The 21,615-nt window shown below is 39.0% G+C and overlaps 1 protein-coding gene across 1 annotated transcript in view; it reads right to left on the minus strand.

Moving 5' to 3' along the window:
* FGF18 (fibroblast growth factor 18) overlaps positions 1 to 21,615 on the minus strand; it is a 160,699-nt gene that overhangs the window by 39,180 nt on the left and 99,904 nt on the right. Inside the window, exon 2 of the mRNA XM_072400789.1 lies at positions 6,010 to 6,190. Coding sequence (XP_072256890.1) covers positions 6,010 to 6,190 — 181 coding nt within the window. The remainder of the gene's footprint in view (positions 1 to 6,009; positions 6,191 to 21,615) is intronic.

Consider the following 21,615-nt stretch of genomic DNA (forward strand, 5'->3'; position numbering starts at 1 on the left):
TTAACAGATCCTCCTTAATCGCGCAGCTGAAATCTAATCGCCTTAATTGGCAGATTCGCGCTCCCTATTGTGAAGGCTGGAATCCGGCTGGCAGTGAGGCGAGTGTACGCGCACACTCGAGTCCGGACCGCGGTAATCCGCGATTGATGGCCGCACGTACTTTCGCGCTTCCAGCGAGCGCGGATTTTATTGATGAATCAGGGGCTTTGTCTGTTGATTTCTCACAATGGTCCCATGTAAGCCAGGCAGGGTCCTTTCCCTGGCTTCTCCTGGCTGTGTTCTTCAAAACTGCCATCTAGAGTTTGCAGACAAGACTGCTTCCCTGCCTAATTCCCTGACACTGTTTTATCAAGTTTAAGTGGAGAGTTTGTGGACCAACTGGGAGTGGCCACAAAATTTCCTGATAAAAGTTTTTTCTTCTGGGATGGAAAGGGGGATTCAAGAAGAACACAGTCAGGAGAAGACAGGAAAAGCTGGAAAGGACCTTGCCTATATACAAGAGTATACCGAAAGAATTTGCTACCAAGCAAAATGTTAGACAGAAGTATGATGTTTTAGTAGGGACTTCAAAAAACATTACTTAGGTATTATAGCAGAGGAAGAAGGCATCGGAAAGGGGGGGTTGGAGGGAAGGAAATTATTTATACTGACCAGTACTGGGTCATCCAGCCTACATCTTTAATTTGATGCAGGTGTAAGGAACAGGGAGCACCACATTTAAAAATGCCATTCGCAGTCTGTAAAGCTTTATTACAAATTGGTTGTGCCAAATCTGAGCCAATTCCATCTGCCCTCTACCACTCCAAGCACAACACAGTCTGATGTGTTAAACTGCTGCATATAATTGTTAAAAATGAAATACAAAAAGTTTATAGCAAACTTTTTTGGCGTGGGTGCTGAATGTTGACTAAAGTTTTGACATCACCTCCATAAAGCTTCATGTGTACAAAAGAACAAACTACTGCTAAAATCAGAAAATGAGAACGCATAAAGTGTAATACTTCAAGTGTAATATTTTAATGTAAAATTATGCATTCAAAACAGGGACAATTGTGTATTTACAACTTAGCCTATATTCATTTTTTCAGGAAAAGGTTTGCAAATTTACTTGATGCTAAAATGAGAACAATTGTAATGTTAATTTTTAGAGGGAGTTTGAATAGTGACAGAAGTTTCTTTTTACTACTACCTTTTTTGTGCCATATATTTCTAAGCACTGAAGCCTGTCAAGTAGATGTAATGATCAATTGAAAAATCATGGCCTAGAACCTGCCTATCTGCAATACCCTACAGCTCCTGACCCCCAAACGGATACCTCTTTCACGGAATCAGAAATAACAAATTCTATCCCACAGAGCAAAAATAAAACTGAAATATTGGTGTGTGTTTTCTCTATCCAATAATATTCATCAGCAGTGCCCTGGCTAGCAGTGGGAAAAAAAAAAGGCACCGCAATGGGAGCTGGAGAACACATCTGATTTTTACAGTGTGTCAGTGGGGACAAATTCCATGTAATACAAGTCTCCAATAGGACACCTGCAAGGCTGCCTACACTAAAAATGATTGCTAATATTGCCTGCTCTTTCCCCAGCCACTCACTGAACTCGGGAATTTTGAGGAGCCTTTCATGAGGCACGAATTGGTCAAACCACTAATGTTCTGCTTCAGCACCAAATGTGCAATTTAATTGTCAACCTAAACTTTAACTGAAACACTAATCAATTTTTAAGCATTTTTTATCTAACCTAAACTTAAACTGAAACTAGTCATTCTTTTTGCATTTTTTTATCAAACCTTTTTAAAACCTTTGCATTCTATTGTTCAAAACAAGTGTCTGTTAATGTCATTACATTTCCTTGCTGGGTGAACTTCTTCACTGGTGACAAGTTAGGTTCAAGAGTAGGATTGTATAGTACGTCTTTGATAGGTATATCTTTCCTCTGTTTGGGATATAGGGCAGTGTGGTTAACTTTTCCCTAGTGTTTAGGAGGATATACCTTCAATAATATTGGTAGTCATGATTGTACAGGATGCTAAGGGTGGATAATGGATGGTAGATTTATTTCCCCCTGTTTTAAATTATGGTCCCTCTGAAAAGAAGTTGTGTACTGCTAAGGAGGCCTGGAAATTTGGTTTGGCATAGGAGAGGAGAATCTGGGTGGGCCTTCCTATACCGCTTTCAGACTCTCAGACTGTCCTGGCAGGTATGTCTTTGAGTGTCAGGTAGTGGGTGTCACCTTCATCAGAGGCAAAGAATGAAAAAATACCAAATACAGGTTATATGCAGAGTATTTTTCTGTGTAATCGGACAGGTTATATGCCTGTATAACCCAAATACAGGTTATATGCAGAGTATTTTTCTGTGTAATCAAGCAGTTTTATTTTTGACCTGAATGGGGTGCTGAAGTACCAGGCTGAATGACAATGAGATTCCCGGCCAGATGGGGGAGCTAAAGGGACCTGGTGATGATCAAGTGTAATTGTCTGCTGAAACCCATCCTAAAAATTAGGCCATGGATATATTCTCCCAGCCTGCTATTTCCTGTGGCTCTGTTCTTGGCTGGTGAGCTGGGAGGAGGTCCAAGGTGAACTGTGAGTAAAGACAAAGACTATTTTTGGAAAAGCTGTATGTTTAGAGCCTTAGAGTCCTGTGCAGAACTAGGTTAGGCAGGATTGTTAGTAAAGTGATCTAACAGGTAGTTAGAGGCCAAGCTTTTTTATTTTTTTGCTGTTTGTTTATTTTGCCTGTTTTTTTGTGAAAATAGTATTAGTGAATAAAACCCTTGATGCACTTTTAACCTGCTGGCCCTGTTTGATACACCCCCCAGTTGCTATGGGGGATCTCACATATAGTGGAAAATGCGGGCAGCTTTATAAGCAGGTGTTTGGAAGGCCAGCATTGAGGAGCTACTAAAACAGCTTGTTTTGGCAAATGCCAACCAACAGCAAGCCAATGCGGTGCAAAAACTTACTAACCAACAATTACTGCTAGGTCTGGAAACCCAGCAGCATGCGCTGGAACAAGCGGAGGCCTGCCACAAGGAATTGTTAGAAATACAAGCAGGGAGCTACCAACAACAATTAGATGCACTAAAATAGCTGATATCTTTACGGGACCAGGCTGACTCCGAGAGTAGTGCTGGGCGTACACCAGATTTTTGGGTAAGCCATTTATTGCCGAAAATGACTGCGAATGATGATCCTGAGGTGTTTTTGACCACATTTGAAAGAACGGCTGAGAGGGAAAGTTGGCCTAAGGAACAATGGGCAGGATTGGTGGCCCCGTTATTATCTGGAGAGTCCCAAAAAGCCTATTATGACCTGGAGCTGTCGGAAGCAAGCAACTATGTCTGCCTTAAGGCAGAAATACTGGCTCGGCTGGGTGTCACCCTGGCTGTCCGGGCCCAACAGGTGTATAACTGGTCCTATCGAGCAAGAAAACCTCCCAGATCCCAGATTTATGACCTGATAAATCAAACAAGGAAGTGGCTCCAACCGGAGCTGTTGTCAGGACCACAAATTGTCTAAAGGGTAGTCATGGACAGGTTCCTAAGGTCCCTCCCTGTTTCCATACAAAAGTGGGTGAGCCATGGAGACCGGTCGTCAGCCAATAAGCTGGTGGACCTAGTGGAAAGGTACTTGGCTGCCTAGAACTTACCCGCCTCTCTTAAGTACTCCCGAACTTTCCACCCCCAGACCAGACTATCCCCAGCTGTGGTTAAGAATGAACCAAGGAATGGGGATGGTGAGAGTGAAAAAAGGGGAGCCAAAAATGTTTTCTGTTACCGCTGCCAGGAAGAAGGAAATATTGCTGCGAATTGGCCTGTAGTGGATGAACTAATGCACGTGACTTTCTGAGTGGCAGACGTCAGCCTCTTTTTGCCACCATTGCATGCCCTGCTATACAGGGCGATAAAAAGTATTGGTGTAAAATGTATATGAATACCAAACCGATTGTGTAGCTGTTAGACTCAGGTGGTGTGGTAATGCTGGTGAAAGCTGAGCTAGTGGCTACACAGACCTCCTGTCTTAAAACCGTGGGGGTAACGTGTACATGGGGATACTAGGGAGTATCCTGTGACGTCAGTGTCTTTTGAGACCTCCTTAGGTAAATTGTGTCATCAGGTGGGGTTAGTTCGCCACTTACCATATGATGCAATCATCGGGAGAGATTTCCCCAAATTCTGGGAGCTCTGGGATTACCCAGTGCTGGCATCCTCAGAGCATGAGGCTACTGAGGAGTCCTCTGATGATTTGGGGGGCACTCCAGTGTTTCCTTTGTCTGTGCTAGCAGGAGAAACAGTTAAACCTAGGTAAGAACCGGCAACTTCGGGGGAAAACAAGCAAACCCTTGAATTCTCTGAAGAAAGCACAGTTGGTGCACCAGAGAATTTATAACCGGGGTGTGCGTATCCGTAATTTTGCCCCTGGGGATAGAGTTTTGGCACTAGTTCCCATGGTGGAAAGTAAATTCCTAGCCAAATGGCAGGGCCTCTATGAGGTCATGGAAAAACCTAGTGACGTAAAATTTAAGATTAAGCCAACCTTGTAGGCAGAAACTAGAGCAAATTTATCATGTGAATTTGTTGAAAATGTGGAAAGAAAGGGAAGCATTAACGGTGGGGACCACAGAGCCACCTGCTCGGTCTGACTCTGTAATTTCAGAAGTCTGGATAACAGACACTTTGGCAAAGAGTCAACAACAGGAATCAAGAGATTTTGTACTCCGAATTAGGGATATGTTCTCCAACTTTCCCTGATGAACATCCATGGCTACACATAATATTATCACCCTCCAGGTGAAAGGGTAAGATTGAAACCCTACTAGACTCCTGAAGCTAGACGAGAGTTAATACGTCAGGAAGATAAAAAAATGCTTGAATTAGGGGTTATAGAGGAGTCCAATAGCGATTGGTCCAGCCTAATTGTGTTCGTCCTCAAACCAGATGGGATTACTTTAAGCTGAATCAGATCACAAAGTTTGATACCTATCCTATGCCCAAATTGACGAGTTGATTGGTTGGGGAATGCTAGATACATGACATCCTTTGGTTAGATCTAAGGTGACTGGCAGGTCCCTCTATCCAAGTCAGCAGAAAACTGCTTTTGTGACCCCTGATGGAGCATTCCAGTACCGAAATATGCCCTTCGGGTTACAGAATGCTTCAGCTACGTTCCAGCGGGTGATGGATAAGGTACTCCAACTCCATCAAAAATATGCTGCGGCTCACCTGGATGACGTAATTATTTATAGTGCAGATTATACCTCGCATTTAGTAGAAATTTAGGCAGTGCTAAACGCGCTAAAAGCAGGGTTTGTCGCGAACCCTAAAAAGTGTACTATTAGGCTAGAATAAGCCAAACATATGGGGTACACCATTGGAAGAGGAATAATGAAGCCTCAGGAAAAGAAAGTAGAGGCCATCCAGAATTGGCCACGCCCAAATAATAAAAAGCAGGTTTGTGCTTTCTTGGGGATCGCCGGCATATTTAGGCGCTTTATTCCTCACTTTGCATCCCAGGCTGTTCCCCTGACAAATCTGACAAAAGGGAAGGAATCAGTCATTGGTAAATGGTCCCCAGAAGCAAAAGCTGCCTTTGAGGCATTAAAGAAGACTTTGTGTAGTGAGCCAGTGCTATATTCTGACTTCTCTAAGGAGTTTGTGGCGCAGACTGATGCGTTCATTGTTGGACTAGGAGCAGTGTTATCCCAGGTTCAAAATGGACAAGAACACCACATTTATTACTTCAGTCAGAAGTTAAAGGCCCATGAGGTAAATTATGCTACGATTGAAAAAGAATGCTTGGCTGTGAAGTGGGCTCTTGATTCATTGAGGTACTATACTTTCATCTAGGATGATAGGTACATTTCCCCCAGATACAGGTTATATGCATATATATTTTGCTGTTAGTTTGTTTTGCCAGTTTTTTTGTGAAAATAGTATTAGTGAATAAAACCCTATTACAATATATGATAGGATAACATATATTAGGATTAAACAGTCTTACCATACTTATCTCCATCTTCTCCCTTTGCACTTATTTTTCTTCCTTGTATTTGTATATGCTTCCCACTTGTTCTGCTATAAAGCTGATAGAGCCGAAGTTGCTTTCTACTCACATCATCTCTTCCTCTTGTTTGATTTTCTACATGAATACGAAAGTCAACATTTTCTTCAGCAGCAAACATCTAAGGGAGAGGAAGAAAAAAGTATGAAGTGTAAAAAATGGGACAGGCAGCGTTTACAAAAATCATCCAATAAACATACATATAGACCTATAAAGAAGTATGCACACATACAATAAAACTAATCATAAATGAGTCAATAAAATAAATTGGAGCCCTGACAGTTTTTGATTCACAATGGATTAGACTTTTTCTTTTATTTGTCTTTTCCTATTTTTAATTATAACTATTATTATTTAATTATATTATAATATAAATATAACCAGAGTTATTTCAAATTAAATTTTTTGGTGTGTAGTAGATGTAGTGAAGTGTAGTTTCAGACTAAAATCAGTTGCTGATGGTTTTGCACATATCGCCCTTGGCCTACTGCTCTACGCTTGGTCCTAAGCCAAGAAATGATGAAGCTTCCTCCACCAGCCATCATATGACACCCTCTTTACTGGAATACACAGGAGTGCCATTATTTCTTTTTCATTTTTGGAAAAAATACAAAAAGAACTATTACAAGGGCGAACCTATAAAAAATACAAACTAAAACTAAACATTCCACATAAACTGGAGACAAAAGACACAGAAAGAAATATTTATTTTTTAGTATGAATTAACAAAGGGAAAAATAGACAATTTCATATGTAAAATTGACACATATTCTGAGGCCCTAGTCAAGTGCCAATTATTTGAACACACACCAATTCGACAATGCATCTTTGTAATCTTCACCTTTAGACAAGCCCATACTTAGCCTTGAAAGGATAGCTTCTACATTTGAGTGTGCAAGGTATAGCATCTGTAGAAGGTAGGAAGATTGACGGGTGACCAGAAAAACTCTGTAGGTGAATGTGGAGGAACAGAGGAAGGAACAGGACAGCCAAGATAAACTAAAGGGTGCAGAAAGGGAATCTAAGTGCCTGCTATAATAAAGCTCTCCAAAGCTAGAGAAGAAATACCTTCATCAGCAAACCTGGGTGATTCAGCAAACTTGGAATGGACTTCCTAAAAAATTCAAAAATCTTGGACCAGACCAGAATTCAGGTTTGCTGGACAAAATTAAGGTTGACAAAGCACCAGGACCTGATGGATTACCCGAACTCAGTTATTTCAAAGCCATTGTTTTTAATTTTTGTAGACTAATCACTGTCACTGGTACCAATGAATTGGCGTAAGGCCAATGTAGTTACTATCCTCAAAAAGGAAGCAAAGTCATTACCAAATAATTACAAACCAGTAAGTTTAAGTTCCATAGTTGGAAAGATCCTAGAGAGATTGATAAAGAACCACACAGAGGTTCTATTATATAATATTATATAATTGATAGTCAGCATGGTTTCAAGAAAGACTGAAGTTCTCAAACAAATTTACTCTTTATATGAGGACGTAAGTAAACAGATAGACAGTGGAATAGCAGTTGATAGTAGTGAACTTGGATTTTGCTAAAGCATTTGACACTGTACCCCACAGATGGGTAATATGCAAGTTTGGGTCAATATGTTTAGAAAAATCAATCTGTAAATAGATAGAGAACTGGCTTAAAGATTGCATCCAGAGAGTTGTAATTAATGATTCATACTCTGAATGGTCTAAGGTTATTAGTGATGTACCCCAGGGTTCAGTGTTGGGACCTTTACTGTTTAACATTTTTATAAATGATATAGAGTGTTAAATCAAAACCATAATTTTATATGATGTCATATTCATGTACATGACTAAAAAAGTGAAGAGCAGAACATATGTCATCTATCACACTTGACAAAGGTGATACTGTTTTGGAGTTTGAGACTGCCCAGAAGGCTGGAACATTCACGAGTTGTATTAGAATATTGTTTTCACTCACTATTTCTGTATGAATGAACATATTTGATTTATGGACTTGTATATATTGTATTGTAACAATATTGTAAAACGTCACATCCATCGGGCATCACCTCACACACACACACATACACATATTCACATTCATGTATTCTTGTTAAATTGCTTCTGTATCTTTCTATGAAGATTTTTGAAAAAATACACAAGTTTAATTATAATATAGAAGAAGACAATCCTGTTCTTAAGTTGCCCAAATATTAATAATAATTTTTACATAGAGTTTGGGATTAAAAGTACCATATCTGTGTTTGCAGATGACACCAAATTATATAATAGAAATAAGTCCATACAGGATGTCTATAATCTACAAACAGACCTGGATGTACTGTTTGATAGGGCAGCAAAGAGACAAATAACAATATTGAGAAATAGAAAATTTTAACAACATGTATGCTTCATACTGTCTAGAGGGAATACATTTGGGGGAGTCAGAAATAGAAAAAGATGTGGGGGTTCTGGTAGGTCATAGACCTAATAATGGCATGCAATGCCAAGCTGCAATATCTAAAGCTAGTAAAGTACTTACTTGTTTTAAAAGAGGAATAGACTGCAGAGATGGAGACATAATCCTGCCCCTGTACAAAGCATTGGTCAGACCACATCTGGAATATGCAGTCCAGTTTTGGACACCAGTTCAGACAAAGGACATTGTGGAATTGGAGAGAGATCAGAGAATGGCAACTAAACTAATAAAAGGAATGGAGGAGCTCAGCTATGAGGAGAGATTAGCTGAACTAAATCTATTCTCACTTGAGAAGAGACGTTTAAGGTGGGAAATGATCACCCTGTATAAATATATAAATGGTCCATATAGAGAACTCTCTTCCCTATTATTCACTTTAAGATCGTTACAAAGAACAGGAGGGCACTCTTTGTGTCTGTAGGAAAATAAGTTTAAGCCCTGGATAAGGAAGGGATTCTTTAATGTATGGTCTGTAAAAATGTGGAATAGAGTCCCTCAGGAAGTAGTTTCAGCAACTAATATAGATTGTTTAAAGAAAAGCTGGATGTTTTCTAGAAGCACAGAATATAATTGGGTAAAAGCTTTACAGTAAAGATATTAGAGACTGTTGACCCAGGGAGCATCCAATTGCCTCATGAAATCAGGAAGGAATATTTTTCCCCTATTAAAGCAAACTGTACCAGATTTTTTTTTCTTTGGTCTGAATCAACTATGTCCATAGGGTTTTTTTTTATCTGGGAAATGTTTATTTCCCTAGTGGTTAACTTAATGGACTTCTTTCAACCTGACGTACTATGATTAAGCTTTGGGTTTTTGAGCCCACATTTCAAAGCACTATGTTAAGGGATGTTGATAAAATAGATGAGGGAATGATCAGCAGGACTGGAGGGTATCATCCAAAATTATAAATACATGGGAAAAGTCCAGAGACTGCTATGCATTAAAAAGAGTGGGCCTGGCTGTCCCAGGCTACTGTCTTCACCCATGAGAACCAGTGGAAAGGGGAGAATACAAAGCTAACATAATGTACAATGTACCAAAATACACAATCACATAATAAATGGGATACTTGTTTAAAACACCGAGTTATCTGGGGGAGGACAAAAATAAAGTGTAGCAAGGAAATAATGAAAGACATTGTTTGGTCAAGAGGCAAGAGACACAGGTGACACAGGGATAACTGAAAACAAAAGGAACACCAGAACAGCACAAGGGAAGAGACCCAGGCACAACAGACTGGGGGAAAAGGGGTTAGCATGAGAGCTGGACTGGGAAACGCTCAATTAACCAACAGGTGACCAGGAAATGCTCAGCAGAGCTAGGGGGCTCAGCAGCAGTGAAGTGAAGACACGCTGAGCACTGTGTCTGAGCCAGCTAAATAGCCAAGGCCTATTAAGAAGTTATCTCCTAATTTGATGGCGGGAGGGATGATATTGATTAAATGAGCAGGAGAGAGCCATCTTCACTTTAGCGAGGAGGAGTATGACACTTCAAGTAGCAGGGTGCATGTTGAAAAGTTCCTGGAGGCGAGGAAGAGCCAGAGCAGGATTCCCAAAAATCATGGGTGGCCCATTAGCTGATGATTGTGGTTTAGCCAAGAAAAGCAGGGCAAAACGTGCCAAAATATGCATCCTGAGGAAAAGGCCTTCTTTGCTGGGTGCCAGCAGTGAATAAATATTGGAAGATAAAAATTAAAGCAGAGAAAATTAGTTCCTTATTTGCATTTCACAATCACAGTGAGAGGTTCGGCATTTAGAGTATGCTTGTCTAGACCTAGACGGTTGGCTCGCCTAATAGCTTGGGGTGAGCAGGGCTCAAATGAAAGCTCAAATTGATTCACTGTAAGAAAATGGGGGAGGTCCAATGCTTTATAAAATCTGTGAATGCCAAAAAAAGTGTACGCTAGATATTTAGAAGGGTCCTGTTGTGATGAGATTGTAGAGTGGCACTCAAAAGCTTGGTCCTCTATGTCACTTATGGCTGGAGTTTAGTAATCTGACAGATTATTTGTCCTTTGAGGATTGGTATTTATCAAAATACAGTAGAATATGGTTGGATAATTCTCTTTGCTCTATCACAGTGGGATTGTTAAGAAAGTAGCATGGGGAAATTAAAGGAGGAAGTGGGAATGAAGAAGGGTCCAGGTCACATGGGGTTGAAGGGGCTTGGTCTGGATCCGGATCTATGTTTTATTAGTTTTTCAATGTTTAAAGGAGTTTAGCAAGTAATGTATTTATAAATGCTGCGAGGAAGTAATCTTAAAAAGTGGTGCTGCTTCTGACAAAAAAAAAAATAAGGGGAGAGGGATAGGGGGGAGAGAAAAAAACACATTAGAAGCTGAAGTCTAAAGGGAAATCTCAGAGTGTTGAGGAAAAGACTGCAGGTGGTGGTGAGCAATTCACAGTAGTGAGCAATAAGAATTAGTGAATTTTCCCCCAGAATTCTCACACAGTCCTTTGCTGTTGTTCCGAACCTGAACTATCAAGCACTTGGAAAAAACTCCCAAAGATCAACAAAATTTGTGGAGGTCCACAGAGTCTTTTTTATGTCTCTCTTTTTTTCCAATTATGCCAAGCAAAGAGGCAGTGAGTTTGATGGCATGTGTTAATATACATCCACATGCTGATTCCAATTAGGGTAATGGGCTATCTGCCTAAAGGCTCGACATCATTTGCCAGAATTTTCCAATACGTTGACCTAATTGTGATATAGTCAAAAGCTAAATAATCTGTAAACATTGTTTAAAGAAACTACTTTTACCCTCCACAAAGTAGATGTCCTAAACAGTATGCCAAATGTATGGTTTTTTAGTTTCAAATCAGCTGATGAGTTATAAAGTTAGTTTTATTTTTCAATATTTTTGTTAAGAGAAAGGGTAAGGGAATGTACAGAATATCTAAATGAATAGAGAATATGAGCAATTGTAAGGGAAGACCTATTTATATTAATAACATAGTACATCCAAAGTTAAAAAAAAAGGTCAAAAAGGTAAAATACAAAAAATAGAAAAAAAAGACAACTGACAGTAGCAGCAAAAATTAAATATTAAAAAAACAATATTGTCATGTCTAAACCCCCCCCCCCAAAAAAAAAAAAAAAAAACACAGTGAGTAATTTTGCAATATGTAAATGGAAAGGGGGGTGGGAGGGGAGGAACAGGGAAAGGTAAAACCTTAAAAAATAGGTTAAGTCTATTATAGTTAGCTTTAGGTTTGATATAAAATATCCTATCAATGGGACAAAAAACAAGTACATCACACAACATATAAAATTGAGAGGAGAGGATACACTTTCATCAGTGAAGCTGGGTGATCCTGGAATAATTTTTTTAAAGTCATTTGCCATTTGCTAGCAAATGTTTTAAATCCTGGACCAGATCCATTTAAGGTTTGCTGGATCACCCAACTTCACTGATGAAAGTGTATCCTCTCCAGCATTGAAGAGCTTGGATAAATCAGGTCCATTGTGGCCATAAAGTTAAAAAGAGTGTCTTCATATGAAAAAAATCCGAAATGCAAAATAGCAAAAACACCAACTTGACTCAATACAGTGACGTGTTTCGCAGGAAACAAGACTTGCTTCCTCACACTGGGAATAGCCACAAGTTAGGATATTACATAACTGTCCTATCAAAAATATTGCAAAAAATAAAATTAGATAATATAGTTGCATATAACAAAACAAATATAGATTAAGAACAAATGCACAAGAAGCACAATTACTTACAATGAAAATTATCACACATGTATTCACAAACTATGTTCAAAATGTATTTACCAGTGATGTGTTGCCAAGAAATATGCCAAAGTCATCTGATCAAAAATATATAAGGGGAAAGCAAAAGCATCCATCTGGTTTCACATTGTAAAAGAAGTTGATCAAAGTCACTCCCACGTGCAGGGGGATGGACCCTGTCCAAAGACAAAAAGTGTAAGCTAGAGGGATCACCTTTATGAAGTCTTAAAAAGTGATGTCCCACTGGTGTATAGAAATTGCCATCAAGCACATATTTAACGTGTTCTTAAATTCTGCATTTTAATAAGTTTATAACCATTTTTATGATCTTTTGTTATCCAAATTTTTCCCACACCATTCTTACTATATCTGGTGATATTACTTCCCTTTTCATAGGGATCAACATCACAGGAACTCCTTTCCTCAACTGGTTTCAGTTTTCACTTTGGCTGCATACAGAACATAGTTCTGTGACATTGCATTCCCCCTCTCCACTCCATTCCGTGATGTTTTTTGTTTCAATAATTTTATTGAGATTTTCCGTGTACTGACATACAATTAACAAACATAGAAAAAAATATATGTATATGAATATTACAGCAGTTTAGAACAGGAACATAATAATACAAGTGAGGAGGAAACAACAAAAGGGTGGAGAGGTAGAATCAAGGGGAGGGGGGGGGGGGGGGGGGGAGGATAGAGGGAAGATAAAATACCTTGGTTTCAGATATAACACTTGGATCATGGCATTAGTTACATTGTTTATACATATTGCAGATGAATGAAAATACTATTATGTGTAAGAGCCATTACTCAGTAACATTATTAAGGGCGACCATTTGTAATATGTAACATAAAAACATGGTTTATCTCCACTGTAAATGGTCGAACAATGGTTTTTTCAACCATGTGTCGCCTGGCTAATGTTCCATTCCGTAAAAGTTAATTCACTTTGTATAGAGTTATTGGTACATTCCCACCTAAGGGTAAAACACAAGGAGGGGTAGCACGAGTAGCCCTAGCATTCTGGGGTGGTAAGGGAAGGTAAAGTAGAAATATTAAGGGTTGGGTTATAATTGGAAACTATCAAGTTGGTGGAAAAGGGGAGTAAATGGACACTCTCAAATTAATACCCCTATGACCATATTGTCTGGAATTGGGGTGATTCATAGTTACATAGTAAGTCAAGTTGAAAAAAGACATAAACCCATTAGGTTCAACCACTAGAGAACGAAAAATGAAAAACGACTTCCTGTAAGGACCCTATTCCACATTTTCACAGACCTTACAGTGAAGAATCCCTTCCTTATCTGGAGTTCAAACTTCCTTTCCTACAGATGCAAAGAGTGCCCTCTTGTCCTTTGTAACGATCTTAAAGTGAATAGTTGGGAAGTGAGTTCTCAACATGGGCAATTTATATATTAATACAGGGTGATCATATCCCCCTTGACGTCCCTTCCCAAGAAAGAATGGGTTTAGTTCAGCTAATCTCTCCTCATATCTCCTCCATTACTGGTATTAGTTTTGTTGCCCTTCTCTGCACTCTCATCAATTCCACAATGTCCTTTTTGTGAACTGGTGCCCAAAACTGGACTGCATATCCCAGATGTGGTCTGACCAATGCTTTGTACAGGGGCAGGAATATGTCTCCATCTCTGCAGTCTATTGCACTTTTAATACAGGAAAGTACTTTACTAGCTTTAGATATTGCAGCTTGGCATTGCATGCTGTTATTAAGTCTATGATCTACCAGAACCCCCCGAATCCTTTTCTACTTCTCATTCTCCCAAATGTATTTCCCCTAGACAGTATAATTCATGTATGTTGCTAGCCCCCAAGTGCATAACTTTACATTTCTCAATATTAAATGTAATTTGCCACTTGGTTGCCCAATCAAACAGTCCAGGTCTGCTTGTAGATTATAGACATCCTGTATGGAACTAATTCCATTACATAGTTCAAACACAAAAATTGGTACTTTTAGTCCCAAACTCTATATCATTAATAAAGATGGTAAACAGTAAAGGTCCCAACACTGAAGCCTTAGGTACACCACTAAAACCCTTGGATCATTCAGAGTATGAATCATTAATTACAACTCTCTGGATGTGGTCCTTAATTAAGCCAGTTCTCTATCCATTTACAGATTGACTTTTCTAAACCTATTGACCCTAACTTGCATATTAACTGTCTGTGGGGTACGGTGTCAAATTCTTTAGCAAAGTCCAAGTACGCTATATCAACTGCTACTCCACTGTCTACCTGTTTACTTACTTCCTCATAAAAAGAGAGTAAATTTGTTTGACAACTTCGGTCTTTCTTAAATCCCTGCTGATTATCACTTATAATACTATTTTCTAGCTGATGTAATGTTTGTCAATGGGTACTGGAAGAGAGATCTAACGACACAGGGTAGTGAATGAAGATCTAAGGGGCACAGAGTATTTTCTAGGAGGACCCAGCTTTTTCTATCTTTGCTGTGGAACCAGTTGACAAGGCATGTTAGTACCGCGGCTCTATAATAGGAGCTGATGTCTGGAACACCTTGGCCTCCCTTAGATTTAGGTCTAGTAAGATAGCATAGGCTTAATAAAAAAAATACTTATAATACAAAAGAAATTGGATCTAACAAAAACAATTGTCATCCAGAGCCACTCTGGCAACACCTTTCAATGGGAAACCCTGAAAAAGCCTTAAAATTATAACTCCATATATTATGGAGTAAAGAACTGCTTGTTGACACAAATATCTAATCAGCCAATCACATGGCAGTAACTATTTGATAAAGTCATGTTGACTTTTTGCAAGATGACATTCTGAAGTTCAAACAGAGCATCACAAAGATGACTAAAATTACTTTAAACATGACACAGTTCTTGGTGCCAGGCAGGCTGGTCTGAGTTTTTCGGACGGAAATGGCTGATCTGCTGCAACTTTCATGCACAATCATCTCTAGGGTTTACAAAGAATAATCTGAACAAAATATCCAGTGGTAAACCTTCTCTACTAAAACAGCAGCAAAAAATTTTTGAATATTGAAAAAAAAAATATATATATATGAATATATATATATTACAATAATATATTTAACAATATTACCTTACATAATATAATATTCAATATACACCATAATATATATAGTGTATTAAATTAGTTGTCTAAAATAGAGCATTTACTTACTGTATTATGAGACAAATGCTTTACTTGATATACTTTTTTTAAGATGCTATTTATTTATTTTTTGTATGTCCCTGCTTTTCCAACATTTTTTCCACACCAAGCTTTGCACTGGGTGGTCCTATTGACATTCACTATTGGCAAAAACTTCAATGCTGTGGAGTCCTACCAAAACTGGCAACAGATCCTAGACCATGAATTAACTATATGATGTAAGATCATGTAATTGCTCTCTGATGCCTAAAAAATCTCATTAGTTTGGCAAGTAGATTTCACCATTTAAACTTCAGTAGCTGATCAGCTGCTTTGATATTATTTTTATTAGTTTTCTTGAATTCATTAGCTGCCCCAGACTAAACAAGCTGTAAAGTGTCTGACAATCACTTTGCTGGTAAAAATCTTCAGAGCACACTCCAGACCTTTTCCTAAATAAACAAAGAGTTCCTTTCAATTTCTGCAAGCATAAGTGAGTGCCTCCCATAAATGGCACAAATGTAAGTTCCTGTTTTACTTGCAGTCTGTGCTTTACTGGTGAGTACAAGACACATAGAACAGTTTAATTTATCTTTTGAGCCAGACTGTCTGGGATAATATGTCTTACCAAAAATGTAAAACATTAAAAAATACACATATAAATATTTTGTTATACTTAAATTTTCTGTTGACAAAATAATAAGTACACCACCAAAAGTAATCTCCAAACTTTCTGCAGGTCTTTGACGGAACAAAGTATGTAAACCTGTACTGCCTGGTACTGCCCAAGAGAGTAAGACTGCCAGACTGCTCTAAATTGTGATGACATTGCAGAAACCTGCAGGAGCCGCTATCAATCAAGCTGTAAAGAAAAAACGAAATGGTGCATTAAAAAACGAACAACTATCAAAAACCAAGGGGATTTTTTATGGCATTCCTAATAAAATCGGGTACCCTTTTTTTAATTAAAATGCCTTTACTTACAAAGTCAGTTTAAAAACTGATCTGAACTCATCTGTGTTCTACAAAAGAATGAAATGCCGCAGTCACAGATGCAGCATTTTAAATATCTCACCGTCAAATGATGTTGGTGACATATTTCCAGTGGATCCACATTACAATAATTAGACCAGATTTGACCATGACCATTAGACCGGATTTGATCCAACTGGTAGGACTCATCTTTATAGATATAAAGAAGGGACAGAAACAGAAGACATGTAGGCAAGGGGAAAAGATATTAGGAAAACAGGGAAGAAAATTAAAAGATAAAAGGAAGTAAGAAAGGAACAAGTATAAAATGAAGCTTAGCAAAGTAAAAAGAGTAAGGAAAGAAAGGGGTACCTCCTGTTTAGGAGGTCATCTAAGCCTCATGTGCCTTTTGTAAAATGCCCCATGGACATCTCATCAAACTTATGAAGCATATTTTGTAAAAAAAATTGCTGGATTTAGGCTGTTTAATATGTCATCTAGGACTGAAAAGTTTCTGGTCGAGTGCCATTGATTCACCAAGGCACCAATTCTCTAAAATATTCTTCTAGACAAGCATTCACTCCACCTCAGGAGGCAAGTTGTGCTATCCCAGCACTTGGTTGCCCCCAAAACTTAAGTACACAGAAATGTACACAAGGAATAGTGTTAGGGGGAAGCAAAGATTGATAGATCACCAGATAACTCCAAATATTGACAGAGCCAAAGGTGGAACACAGTATGTAGGACAGAGATGGGTCAATCAAAGAAAGCTTGAAAGTTGAGGTTTGGGAACAACAAGCCTGAAATTATGTCTGCGATAATATGAATCAGTCAGGCAGATAATCCCAAGGAGTTAGAAAGTTCTGGTTAGGAGAGAACAAGCCCAAGGCTGATCCATTCAGCAATAGAGAATGAATTGGAGAATCAATATCAAGTCGGTAACAGAAAATCACACCCTAGCAATTAGCAAACATTACACTATCATGGGTAAAGCAGACAATTTAGCTTTTTACAGGTTTTGGCCAATCAAAAGTGAAGGTGCGGGGTCAGGTGGGGTCAATGAGCTGAACTGCAGATACCTACAATACCACCTTCTACCACTAGGTAGCTAAGTGGTGCTACAAGGTATTTAATAGGCTGCCAGAAGTAGCAGCGAATGTATTTTATAGTACATACTGTTTACTCAGATAATGTAATGTATAGTATTCTGTGGTTAAATTCAAATACAAAATATAATATAATTAAATACAAAACAGTCTTGCGTACTTTCAATGATTCACTGTTGAGAGCTCACTATTATTTTTATTATTAAACATAATTTATATTGCACCAACATATTACACAGCGATGTACATTAAATAGGGATTGCAAATGACAGACAGACACAAACAGTGACACAGGAGGAGAAGAAGACCCTGCCTAAAACGGCTTACAATCTAAGAGGTACAGAAGCAGCATACCATAGGATGGGGGATATGGATTGGTGGGTGAATAGTGAGGGTTTTAAGAGAATGGGTAGGCAAGTTTGAAAAGTTGGGTTTTGGGAGCTGTTTTAAATGAGCAAACCGAATAGGGCATGGAAGACCATTCCAGAGAATCAGGTCAGCTCTGGTAAAGTCTTGAAGCCTTCCTTGGGAGGAGGTTATGAGAAAGGAAGTTATTAGTAGGTCATTGGAAGAGCAAAGAGTGTGACTAGGGTGTATTTTTCTATCAGGTCTGAAATAAGGTCACAAGAGCTGTGGAAGGATTTGAAGGTCAAGTACAGGAACTTGAATTTGTTTCTAAGGTGAAATGGAAGCCAATGAAGAGAACTATAATTGTTTGCAGCAGAAGGAGTGGTGGGAAGGATGGATAAGTCTAGCTGGATTCATAATATATTGTAGAGAGTCGGGTTGGTGAAATACCAGGGAGGAGGAGGAGGTTACAGTAGTCCATACAAGATATGTAAGGAGCATGTACACGGAGATTGGTGGTCTCTGGTGACAGGTAGGGTCAGATTTTGGAGAAGTTGTACAGGTGAAAGTGAAAGGACCTGGAAATGTTCTGAATATGGGGGGTAAAGGAGAGGGTAGAATGGAAGTTGATACCAAGACAAAGTTTCAAAAGCAGAGGAAAGATCTAGAAGGAGGAGGGAATAGTTGCCTTGTGACTTAGCTCTGATGGGGTCGTTGGCCACTTGTAAGGGCTGTTTTGGTAGAATGGGCAGTTTAAAAGACAGACTGTAGCAGATGAAGGAGAGAGATGGTGTTCAGATAGTGAGTCTTTTATAGACAATGCGATCAAGAAGTTTGGAAACATATGGAAACATATGGGCGAAGGGACAGTAGCTAGAGGGTAGGGAGGGGTCCTTTGAGGATTTCTTCAAGATAGGGATAATAATAGCTGTTTGATAGTGGAGGGGTAGATACCCGTGGAAAAGGAAAGGTTGAATAGTTTGGTTAGTGCGGGGGCAAGGGTGGAGGAGTGGGCATGGAGTAAATCAGAGGTAATGAAGTCAAGCAGACAGGTAGTAGATGGAGAATAATAAAGAAAATAATTTATAATATAGTCTATTGATTTTACTATTGATTTGGGTTAATTTTATTCTTAAGCTAATGGATAACTGGTTCTCTTATTAGAGTGGATTAAGGGGATGTGGGTACTGCCAGTGTGTATTCTAGATATTCTTGAAATTTGTGTTTGTGCTGGTGACTTTTAGTATAGCTAGGCCATAGTGAAGTCTGTTTTGAGCTAAAGATGAGTAGGCACAGCTGTATTAATAAGCCAGACAATTTTTTCTACATTTGTGGCAAATATACTCCGTGTGATCAATGCAAGAACCTAACCAAGAAGGTGAGATTTGCTTACAAATATTACTTTGGATGTGAAATTGGAGATCAAGATAAAAGCTGGGCACCTCATATCTGCTGTCAGGTGTGTTACATTGGCGTAACACAAAGGTTGAATGAGAAAAGAAATAAAATTGCTTTGCCTATGGTTTGGCGTGAGCAAAGACTCAGTCACAAATCGTCTATTCTGGTTGTGAATCTGCTCTGAAGCCAGTGCCACATGATGCAGGGAATCCAGTGCCAGTCCATTCTACATCTGTTGTTACTGACAGTAACATGTCAGATGAGGAACAGGAGGATGTTAATGAATGTTATGAACCCCAATTTGAAAAGGGTAAGCCATTTTTTTAAGCCAATCAGATTTAGATGATCTAGTAAGGGACCTGTCTTTGTCAAAAGAGAAGTCTGAACTGCTAGCCTCCAGATTAAAGGAGTGGAATTTGCTACAAAAAGGAACGACAACTGCACACTTTCGTGATCGCCAAACAAAGTTCGCAGGTTATTACAAGCTGCAAAATGACATTTACTTCTGTACCGTTGTGAGTGGTCTGATGATGGAGTCTGTATTGCTGCATAAAGGTAACAAAAAACCTTCTGTTCCTTTTGCTCATGCAGGAGGAAAGAAAGAGACATACAAAACCATGGAGGTCATTTTGAAATTGATTAACTATTCAGAACAGAAGTGGAACGTTTATGGTAACCTGAAGGTAGTGGCACTCCTTCTTGGCCTGCAATTGGGATATACAAAATATATGTGCTTTCTCTGCCTGTGGAACAGTCGTGATGACAGCAACCATTTCAAAGTGAAAGAATAGGCATCCAGACCTGAACACACTGTTGACCAGTACAATGTGAAGCATAAATCAATTATTGATCCACAGAAAGTTTACCTTCTGCCACTTCATATTAAACTTGGATTAATGAAAAACTTTGTTGTTGCAATGGGTCGAGATGGTATGGGTTTTCAATATCTGAAGGACAAGTTTGGAAAAGTCATAACAGATGCTAAACTGAAAGCAGGCATTTCCTCAATTCGATGCGTGCTGCCACATTCAGAGACAAACTCAACCCACTTAAACTTGCTGCTTGGGATTTATTTGTGCTAGTTGCACAAAACTTTCTGGGCAACCATCAAGCTGAAAACCATGCTGAATTTGTGAACAACATGCTAACAGCACGCCATCAACTTGGCTGCCGAATGTCACTTAAAATTAATTTCTTACGTTCCCATCTGGACTTCTTTCCACAAAATTTGGGTTATGTGAGTGATGAACAAGGGAGAGGTTCCACCAGGACGTTTCTGTTATGGAAACAAGATATCAAGGCCGGTGCAATCCCAACATGATGGTTTCTGCAACGGGAGGCAGCGGAGAGCCACAAACGCAAAAGCAAGTGCCTGAAACACTTCTGAAGTGTACATGTGTGTTGAACAAGGACTCGGGTGAAATATGTGTAATTGTATATGTTGTTGCAACAAAAACCTACGTTTTTGTAATGCCATGGACCTATGAGGCAAAAGTTAGTTATGTATAGAGATTACATAGTAACTGCGGAACGAGAGAATGTAGCTAATTGCGTCTGTAACCGTAATTAACCTAAGATCCTAACGTCCCAGGCAGAATTGGACTTCAGATTTGGATTCAACGCAATTGATTTAGTATAGGACACATGGATTAGACCTAGTAGCAGACAATATTTATTTGTTTGTGATGCAATGATTTGGCACTTAAGATTTGGGCACGTGACCAGGGTTCCACGTGATCATTCCTGCTGTTAAAATAGATGTACTTTGGACCCTGAATATGGATGGACTGGTTCAAGTAAGACCTCTGTCCTCCCATTATCTGTCATTTGGTGGAGAAAGAAAAGTGCATTCTTTGAAACACATATTCCGTCCTGTGTTCGAGAGCTGGAAACTGGAAGTGTTTTACTAATGGAACTTCAGGTAGTGTGGGGGTTTAGCACTAAACACACCTACTGCAGAGAGGTATCTCAGGCTTTAAATTCATTTTCATGGAGCTATGCCTACTCCTATTCACAAAAACAAAATTTAGCCTCCTGGCTCTATCTCTCTGACACTCCCTTTGGTCTCATAGACCTTCCAAGACCTGGCCTGGATCCCAGATAAAATGCTGTGAATCTGTAACGAAACAATAACTTATGGCCCTATCCAGGCCCTTTTTATTCCTTTTTTAGTGAAAATAGAGGTACGTGATGCCAAATACCTCCTGAGTTTGGCATTGTATCTTTCTGTCTACTACTACCGTAGCTATATCTGAAAGAGACTTATAATAACTTGGATTCCTAGTGATGTCAAACCCTTATACAAAAGTTACCCCAACTTTTAAACTTGTAAGAGCAGTGGATTACACATGGCCCCACATGTGCTCCTTCAAGATTTTTCTGTA

Source organism: Pyxicephalus adspersus, chromosome 2 (genome assembly GCF_032062135.1).
Source record: "Pyxicephalus adspersus chromosome 2, UCB_Pads_2.0, whole genome shotgun sequence".
Classification (NCBI taxonomy): domain Eukaryota; kingdom Metazoa; phylum Chordata; class Amphibia; order Anura; family Pyxicephalidae; genus Pyxicephalus; species Pyxicephalus adspersus.